Source organism: Herpailurus yagouaroundi, unplaced genomic scaffold (genome assembly GCF_014898765.1).
Source record: "Herpailurus yagouaroundi ecotype Mexico unplaced genomic scaffold, PumYag 196, whole genome shotgun sequence".
In the NCBI taxonomy this organism is placed as follows: domain Eukaryota; kingdom Metazoa; phylum Chordata; class Mammalia; order Carnivora; family Felidae; genus Herpailurus; species Herpailurus yagouaroundi.
In genome coordinates, this window is record NW_024412427.1 from 16,367,291 (window position 1) to 16,377,509 (window position 10,219).

Genomic DNA, 10,219 nt, shown 5'->3' on the forward strand with positions numbered 1-10,219 from the left:
ATTCTGCGTTTACTTGTGGGAGGAAAAGGAAGAGGATATGAAGAGGAAGGGCCCAAAGAGAACTTCTAAGTTCAATTGTGTGATGGAGGGGTGCCTGGGTGGCTCAGTCGGTTAAGCATCTGACTCTTGGTGTCGACTCAGGTCATGATCTCAGGGTTTGTGAGTTCAAGCCCAACATCAGGCTCTGGGCTGATAGTGAGGAGCCTTCTTGGGATTCTGTCTCTGCTCCTCCCCTGCTTGCTCTCTTTCTCTCTCTGGAAAATAAATAAATAGACTTAAATTGTGCAATGGATATCCTTTTTTATAAATATAAAAGTTGAAAGCAATTTTTTTTTTAAAAACTTGACATTAAAAAAAAATTATTTCATTCATAGCCTGGCTTCCAGAAAGAGCTTAAGCAAGGGATGACATGGTCTTTGATGCCACCTAGTGTTTCTAGAGATTTTAACATCTGGTAGCCTTCTGGTTCAGATGCTTGTGCCTCGCTCCGTGAACTAGGTTTTTCAGAGTAGAAACTGAAAGTATAGGGTTCCCTGCCCCCCCCACCCCCACCTTGTTTTCACCCCTGCCCTGGATTGTTCAGTGTGACCCATTGCATGTAGCACCAAGTTTTCTGGGTCAGGCCCTTTCTTTTCTCTTGCCAAACAATGGTGCCTGTTTCTCCCTAACTTTCCTTTTAGGGGTCTCAGCCTTTCTGGAGACCTAGTTTTCCTGCATCGTCACTATGGGAAGCTGGGAATGCTGATTGGACTATAAGGTGTGGTCATTGTCCTAACCGACCCCTGAGGCCTATTTTCAAGAGTCTTGCTGTCACTACTTGTGCTCTACATCATTTAAGCAAGGGGTGTACGGAAAAATAATGTCTCTGGCTTGTCATGAGGACTTGTATCTCATCCTGCCCTGTAGCAGGGTGGAAACCTACGGACATCTAACCTGTCTGGAAGAAGAGAAGGCAAACCGGGGGTGAACTGGGAAATTCCAGTCTTCAGTCAGGTCTCTGTTCCATGTGCAAGAGTCCAGCCCAGGAAACTCCCTTTTCCCCTTTAGGTATTGGCAGTGCAGGGTCTAAGGAAATGCCTCTCTCCGTAAAATGACATGTAGAACCTGCAGGACTTTAACTCTGAAAGGAAATTCTCATGAGCGAGTGAAGGCAGGTGGACTATGAGACCCTGACTTCTGTTAGGATCTCCCACTTTAGTTTCTCCTACTGTGATCTTGCTTGTTCCTGGGAAGTGTATTTGTTCTCTTCTTAAAGCTTTTGCATCTGTCTGGAAAAATTTGTTGCGTTTAGGCTGGCATTTCTTTTATTTAATGGTACACTTCTTTGATATTCAAAGCTAGAAACCTGAGAGTCATCCTTTATTCCTGTCTCTCTCTTCCCAACCCACTTTCCCATCTCTAATTCTAACTCCAGAATATGTGTCAGATGCATCTTTCCTTGTACCATCATCCTTCATGCTCCCATTCTTGCCTTCCCACTGGTCCCTTTTCCACATAGCAGCCAGAGTGATTCTTTAACATGTAGGTTGGAGTACAGTTGAAAAGCCTTACATGGTTTTCTCATACACTGAAAATAAAATTCAAACCCTCTGTTCAAGGACCTACATGGAATTGTACATACTATCCTTGCCAAGCTTCTCCCCTCCACTTCCTCTTGCCATCCTCACCAACCACGTTCCACGTTGTCTACCGAATACCCTCACTAGCCTTTCATTCGCCTCACACAGCCAGGCCTTCTCCTGCCTCTGGGTCATCACAGGTGTTGGTCTCTGTGCCTAGAATACTACTTTCCACACTTCTCCTTCCTCATCGAGACCTACCCTTAATCTAAATTTGGGTATTTCTTAGGCTTTCTGATACTTTCTGTAGTAACATTCTGTTCTTTCATTGTACTTATCATGGTATGTAATTTATATTTATTTGTTTTATTTGTTTAATGTCTTTCACAAGTTTGTACTGTCCTTGAGAACAAGAACTGTGTATATGACTGATTCACCACTGTTGGCTCTGTATTTATCCCAGCACCTAATAGGTACATAATGTATATCTGTCAAAAAAAAAAAAAATAAATGAAAAGTAGTACATGAACCATGATTTACTTAACTGTTCCCCTACTGTTGAAAACAGGTTGTTTTCAGTTTTGGGTCGTTCCAAACAATGATAAAGTAAATAATTTGAGCAAAGATTTTTATTTCCTCAGGCTAGATTCTCAGAAGTAGAGTTGCTAGGTCAAGAGTATGGATACTTTTAAGGCTCATAAAACATATTTCCAAATCATTTGTCAGAAAGGTTATCTAGGTTGGAATTTGAAACTTTCTTTTTTTTCTTTCTGAATTTTGAATATATGGAGCATGTAAGAAGAAAGCAATTCAATTAATAAAACTTAGCTTCCCACTCCTGTAAAACTAATTTATTGAATGCTTATTCTGTGCCAGACATGAGATTATGGTATTTACTCCTCATGTGGCAGATATCATTAGCCCAGTTGTACAGATGAGGAAATGTCCTAGAAAGTTTAACAGATTTTCTCAAGTTCATACAATCCAGACTGTCTCATGTCAAACCATTTATTTCTACCCACACACTTCCCAGTGCTAAAATGGTGCAGATTCAGTGTCACTTAACCCAAATCCTCTGCTTCCTAACTGCTGTGTCCATGTGAATGCCCTCCCACCCATCTGCTTGTCCTTGCTTTCTTGCCACGTGGTACGGGAGACGGGACTGTCATACCCTTCAGGTCCCTAGGGCTTAACTCAGCTGACCATCCAGACCCCTCCTGTGTGGTTCACTCTGAGATGCTTCTCATCTTTGCATGTTGGTTAACATGGGGATAAATGGCCCATCCCTTCAGTTCTGTCCCCATTCCTGTTTACAGGGGTGGTCCATTTTGACCCAGCATTGTAACAGATCCCTAACCACTCCGTAATCATATAAAGAGCATGCTGCACTTTTAGTAACAGAAAGGGTATTCTGCTCCCTGGGGATTCTTGGTGTTAAACTCTAAGGAGCTTGTAGGCTATATTTAGAGGAGGGTGCACTCTCTGTGTTAGGCTGCAAGTATTCCCTGGGCCCATCTTTTTCCCCCAAGTAAGGGTACAACTTGCTGTCAGGTTGGGGGATAGTGCAGCATTTGGCATGTTTGGTATTTATCCCTGTTAGTAACTTCCTGTAATTTCTCTTAACCTTTCAGGCTCTCCCTGCTTGTCCTATCCAAGCCACCTGTGAAGCTGCCTCCAAGGAGGAAAACAAGGAAAAAAATCGATATGTCAACATCTTGCCTTGTGAGTGTTCGTAGAGTTTCCTGGCGTATAATCTGAAACTGCATCTCTAGCCAGATTTTTTGAGGATGGAAAGAATCTCGTGGTTGATCATAGGAGAGCTGGTAATAAGAGTAGGGTCAAACCTTTGGGCTGGGAGAGCCTTTGTGGACCCCAGAGTGACCCCAGGTGCTCATCAAGTTCAATGAGGAGCTTGCCCATAGGCCTCAAGTTTCTGGGTCAAGAGGAGCAATTTCACCAGGACCGGATAGGAAGTATGTGGTTGTTACAGGTTTTTGTAGTGCTTATCGCAATGAAATCCTAATACAGAGTCCTCTTCATTAACCCCTTCCCAGAGTTAGTTATTGCTAGTCAGTTGATTTATAACCTAACAGACATTTGTCTAGGCCAGTGGTCTCCAAAATGGGGTGTGTATAATTCAGTGGGATGGGAGAGCAAAATGTTGAACTGTGCTTTGTTTTTATAATTGCCTTTTCAAAAAATATCCTTTAAAAAAATTTCTGGTGTATTTTTGGGTACATACTATAATAGAGATCACTATACTAGGCCTTTATAGATACTGAAGTTTTCTTATTAATATATGAACATATGCATATTACATAATTTTTTTTAAATGTAATTGGTATCCTGGTTACATTGTTCTGACTTTTTTCTTTTAATGGTATATATTGGCAGTTCATCTGTCAAGAAACAGAAGCATTCACTTTCCTTTTTATCAACTGCTTACTGTTGCATGTTGTGAATATATCTTAATTTATTTAACTAGTCCCTGAATAATAGCTGAGATGTGTCCAAATTTTTGCTGTTATAAACAGTGCTGCATTGACATCTTAATACATGTGTGTCTCTGTGCACATAGGCACAGATGTCTCAACCGGCCTGGTTGTATCGTTAACTGAAACGTTAAATTTTTTTTCTAGATGATCATTCTAGAGTCCATCTGACACCAGTTGAAGGAGTTCCAGATTCTGATTACATCAATGCTTCATTCATCAATGTAAGGAACTTGAGCTTTTCTCATTATTACCTTGAATGACCATTGGCTACCATTACTGGCTCCTTCTCAGCTGCACATTAGAAGGAGTATTTGTGATGGCAAGTTGTCCCTAAGGAGTCTAATTTTTTTAAGAAACTGAAAAATTCTCTTTTTTTTAATTTAACTTGTTTTATTTATTTATTTATTTATTTATTTATTTATTTTAATTTACATCCAAATTAGTTAGCATATAGTGCAACAATGATTTCAGGAGTAGATTCCTTAGTGCCCCTTACCCATGTAGCCCATCCCCCCTCCCACAACCCCTCCAGTAACCCTGTTTGTTCTCCAGATTTATGAGTCTCTTCTGTTTTGTCCCCCTCCCTGTTTTTATATTATTTTTGTTTCCCTTCCCTTAAAGTCCTCATATGAGTGAAGTCATATGATTTTTGCCTTTCTCTGACTGACTAATTTCACTTAGCATAATACCCTCCAGTTCCATGCACGTAGTTGCAAATGGCAAGATTTCATTCTTTTTGATTGCCGAGTAATACTCATTGTATATATACATATCACATCTTGTTTATCCATTCATCCATCCATGGACATTTGGGCTCGTTCCATACTTTGGCTATGTCGATAGTGCTGCTATAAACACGGGGGTGCATGTGTCCCTTCGCAACAGCACTCCTGTATCCCTTGGATAAATACCTAGTAGTGCAATTGCTGGCTCGTAGGGTAGTTCTATTTTTAGTTTTTTGAGGAACCTCCATACTGTTTTCCAGAGTGGCTGCACCAGCTTGCATTCCCACGAAAAGTTCTTTTTAAAGACCAGGTAGTTTCATGTGTATTCTTATGTTTACCCTGTCATCATTCCCAGAGATTTCCCATGCAAAAATCTGAATCTAAATGTGTACTTTTCTAGAAGAGTCGGTGAATCCTTTATTGAACTTATTCAGATGACTAAGAACAAAAGCAGGTCTTGTTATCTTTAGTAAAAGTATGGGAGAACAGGGCAAGAATATCTGACACCAGGTAAGTCTGGTTAGCTGTGAGGGAAGAGCCGAAACTGGGAGGGGATTTTTTAGTGGTGATTTAGAGAATGTTTACAGAAATGGTTTAAGAGACTTGAGTACATTTTGTGGGCTGTGAGGAACCAGTAAAGAAGGTTTGAGAAAGAGAGAGGGAAAGTGACCGCAAGCTAGCAAGAGCAAACCTGACTACCGAAGCAGGATGTGTGAAGAGAACAGTGATAGAATTTGCACACCACAGTTCACAGCAGCATTAATCACAGTACCCAAAAGGTGGAAGCGACCCAAGTGTCCATCAGTGGATGAATAGATAAGTACAATGTATATACATACAGTGGAGTATTATTCAGTCTCAAAAAAAGGAGGAAATTCTGACACATTACAATTCTGAAGACATTATACTGAGTGAAAGAAGCTGGCCACAAAAGGACAAATATTTTCTGATGCCACTTACACAAGGTACCTGCAGTGGTCAAATTCATAGAGACAGAATGTAGAGTGGTGGTTGCCATGGGCTGAGGTGAGAGGGGAATGGGGAATTGTTTAATGAGTAGAGAGTTTCAGTTGAGAAAGATGAAAAAGTTCTGGAGGTGGATGGTGGTAATAGTTGCCCAGCAGTGAAAATAAACTTAATACCACAGAACCATACACTTAAAAATGGCTAAAATGGGGGGCGTCCGGGTGGCTCACTTGGTTAAGCCGACTTCGGCTCAGGTCATGATCTCACGGCTCATGAGTTCGAGCCCTGCATCAGGCTCTGTGCTGACAGCTCAGAACCTGGAGTCTGCTTCTGATTCTGTGTCTCTCTCTCTCTCTGCCCCTCCCCTGCCCACGTTCTGTCTCTGTCTCTCTCACTCAAAAATAAATATAAAAAAATTTTTTTAAAGAATACTGATGGAGAGATTAGCATTGAACATGAGAAACGGCATTTGTTCCCCTGAGATTGATGGTAAAGGAGAATATTGAATAGATAGAGATGGTTTGTAGATGTGGGTATTTAAGTTTATTTATTTTGAGAGAGAGAGCATGCGAGCAGGGTTGAGGCAGAGAGAGAGGGAGAGAGAGAGTCCCAAGCAGGCTCTGCATTGTCAGCACAGAGCCCAATGTGGGGCTCAAAGTCATGAACCATGAGATCATGACCTCAGCCAAAATCAGGAGTCAGATGCTTAACCGACTGAGCCACCTGGTGCCCCACATCTGTTTTCTAAGAAGTCAAGTGCTGGTTATCTGGTGGAAAAAAGGGGATTGGACTGTGACATTAGGGTAATGAAAGTTTTAGAGAAGCTTCTGAGATCAGTAAGAAAGAATACTGAAAAGAAAAAAAAAAGGCCTGTCTAGCTGCACTGAGGGGCCAAGATGGAAACCATTGATGTGTACGGCCTCAGTTGTGTGATTTTTCTCTAGCTGTACCCTAGGATTGGTAATATGCAGAGAAGTTGTGGTATTCAGACAAAGGGGCTGCTTCAAGTAGTCAGCCATGTGCTAGAGGTTCAGTAGAGAAACGGAGTAACATTTGGAATGAACTGCACTAGGGAAAGGTGGTGGGGTCAAGGAACTCTAGGTCTTGAGAAGGTGGAAGAACAATCTTGGGATAAGACAAGGAGAAAGATGGAGGAACAAGAGACTACCCAACAAATAGGCTATTGGGTGAACTTCAGAAATGGAGCAGTCCAGACATGCTCACTGGAGTAGATTTGCTGACATTCTTGTATGTTTTTAACACGATGGTCATGTGTTTATAGTTGGAAGGAAAGGCAGCCTAGAAGAGACATGATGGATGCCGCTAGATAAGGAAAATAAAGAAAGGCTAGTGATCAGCTGGGATTCCCAGGCTTCTTTCAAGGATTGTGATGAAGGGGATGGGAGGAACAGCTTGACTGTTACACAGAAGAATATAGCAATATATTGCTATAGAATGTATCCATGTGTAGATAAAAGAATACTCAACTAAAAGTGGTCTAGATGGGAACATGTATTTATCTCATATAATCTGAAGACAGTTGTAGGCCAGTTCTAGCGTTGGCTGAGTCTGTGACTTTCTTAAGAAGCACCCAGATGCTCCCATCTTTCTACTTGCTTACCTTCTTCCTGTCCACGTTATCTTTGTGGTCACAAGATGGCTGCAGCAGTTCCAAGCATTCCTTATAAATACAACAAACAGCATAGATGGGGAACATTTCTGCACATGCTTTACCCTTTTTAGGGAATGTGACCTTTTCCAGAAGCTTCTGCAGCACCATGCTCTTCAGGGTCAGCAGGCCAGGGTTGGATCACATGCTTATACCTGTCTCTAGTCACTAGATAGGGCATTGAGAATTACCGTGATTTACCCTTCTGAAGCTGGGAGTGGTCACCTTACAAGCCAGTGGAAAGTAAATATCCAAACAAAATCATGGTTCTGATGGCAAGGAAGAAAGGGAAGAGTGGCTTTTTTAGTTGGTAACCAGCATTGTGTATCACCGTAATCAATTTGCCTCCTCCCTGCCTTGAGGGTGAAGACAGTCAAAAATTAGTTGGATGTTAAGGACATTCACTTTCGAATGTCCCCGTTCTGAGAGCTTTCTACTTTTCTTCCTTTCTGGTCTTATACTCTAATAAACTTTTGCCTGCTGCTCAAAAAAAAAAAAAAAGTTGGATGTTAAAGATGGTAAGCAGTAAGATGGGTTTATTCATGGTGGTGGTGAGTAAGGGTCTAGGAGGAAACAAGACCATTCCTTTGACTATGCTTAGTTGGAGCTCACGTTGGGGCATCCTATAATGCTTTGATGGTTACTGAAGAGTTATTAACAGGTGAGATGAAAGTTTAGATGAAGAGAGTTAAATTTCGGACCCTTATGATCTCAGTGAAAGTAGAAAGGCAGGAAAAAGCTTAAGGTTAACTATGAGTAAGAGTCAGGGATTAAAGAAGATTTAGGTCCACAGGTTTTTTTGAGCACCTGCTTTGTGCAGAGCACCGTGTGGGTAGGCTTAAAGGTTACAGAGATAACATTTGGTCCCTGTTACGACACACAGACCATTTCCCTTAGTGAGCAATGTGTATGAAGCTAGTATTGCCAAGTTCTGTGGGACTTAGTAGAGAACCATTCAGACAACTTGGTGATCCAGTAGAGCTAAATATTGAAGGGTAACTCTGAGATCAAGAGAAGAAAGATGGGCAGAAACTTCAAAGCAAGAGGAGAAGCATGAGCAAAGTCAGAGACTGGAAACTGCAATCTTAGATTATAAGGTATAAGATGGGAAATTTAAAAAAAGAAAAAAGATAGGAAGTCATGGGGGAATTGGTAGGGACTGCGTCTTAGAAGGCACTGAATATTAGATGTGTCCACTGGGGTTCTTAGTTGCAGACAACAGAGTCCACTTTTTATCTACCCTCATAGTCAAGAAAGGGTTTATTATAAGATACTGACTGGGTAGCTCACAAAATCTGTGGGAGAGCCAGTGAATCAAGCTAAGGTGCTGTCAGCAAGGAACAGAACAGCTGTAGATGAGCCCAGCTATCCCATGTGACTTGAAAACCTCTGCACAGGTGCTACAGAACTGGATGCTTCTGCTGCCATACTTGGCCAAAGACCCTCTAGCACAGTCACCGTCTCACATTGCTTATTTACTTCTGCCCCAGATCTGGTATGGGAGCATCTGCTAGTAACAAACTAGATCTTATACAGAAGTGAGCTGCAAGGGAATCTGGGGAATATAGCTTTTCATTTCTGAGCCTCTATAGTAAGAAAGTCCAGCTACAAGGAGGTGGGACTGGGTGCTGAGTGAGCCATCTTGCAGTATCTGCAAATTTTCAGTACAGCTAAAGGTTTTGATTAATTCTCTAGGCAGTGAGGTTTAAAGGCGTTAAAGACAAGGAGTGACATGGCCACATTTGTTTATTGATCATTTAGGTTTACCATGTGCAACATGGATTTAGGAGGGACCAATTGGATAGTAGCAGGGTACAGATAATGAGGGCCTATGGAAGGGTTGGAGAGGAAGCAACAAAGTAAAAACTTTAAAGGTAGAATCTAGCACTTGGTGATTAATTGTATATGTGAGAGACTATAGGGTGATACTCCGTAGGGCGTATGTGGAGTATAGGGTGGTCCACATGGGTGTATCCACCAGACAGTTGGTCATATTGATCTGGAGTTCAGAGGAGATATTCCAAAGCCATGGCCTTGGAAGTCATTAGTGAAAGAAAAGTGGGGCCTGGGCCCCCCCAGCCTCTGCCAGGCACACTGAGCAAGAGGGGCTCATGAGTGACACAGAGGGAGACCAGGAGAGAAGAGTATCTCAGAGGGAAAAGGATAAAGAAAGCATTGAGGAAGCATCAGGTTGTCAGCAGGGTTAGAAATCACTGGGAAATAAAGAGCAGATATGCTTTGGACTTGGAGTATAGGGGCAAACAGTGTCCTTTGCTGAAACAAATAGAGGACATTTATTGTGGGCTGTCAGTTATTCACACTTAACCAAACTTTTTCCCTCTATTGAAGAATAGTTTCTACAACAAAAATGTAAATATTTAAAGTGTAGAATTCAGAATTGCAGTGATAACAGTTCTGCTGTTATCAGCATTATAAAAATATTTGGGGGGTGGGGGGACTGGGTGGCTCAGTCGGTTGAGCATCCGACTTTGGCTCAGGTCATGATCTCGCAGTCTGTGAGTTCGAGCCCCGTGTTGGGCTTTGTGCTCAGAGCTCAGAGTGTGGAGCCTGCTTTGGATTCTGTGTCTCCCTCTCTCTCTGCCCCTCCCCTGCTCATATTCTCTCTCTCTCTCTCTCTCTCTCTCAAAAATAAACATTAAAAAAAAAACATTTTTTAAAGCCTGTTTATTTTGAGAGAGAGAGAGAGAGAGCATGAGCAGGGGAGGGGCAATGAGAGAGGGAGAGAGAGAGAGAGAGAGAGAGAGAGAGAGAGAGAGAGAATCCCAAGTAGGCTCCGCACTGCCA

General features: G+C 42.0%; 1 protein-coding gene across 4 annotated transcripts in view; it reads left to right on the top strand.

Moving 5' to 3' along the window:
* PTPRA (protein tyrosine phosphatase receptor type A) overlaps nucleotides 1–10,219 on the top strand; it is a 115,948-nt gene that overhangs the window by 75,262 nt on the left and 30,467 nt on the right. For all 4 annotated transcript variants that reach the window (XM_040447514.1, XM_040447515.1, XM_040447517.1 and 1 more), the window contains 2 exons: nucleotides 3,191–3,281; nucleotides 4,199–4,275. In XM_040447514.1, the coding sequence (XP_040303448.1) occupies nucleotides 3,191–3,281; nucleotides 4,199–4,275 (168 nt within the window). The remainder of the gene's footprint in view (nucleotides 1–3,190; nucleotides 3,282–4,198; nucleotides 4,276–10,219) is intronic.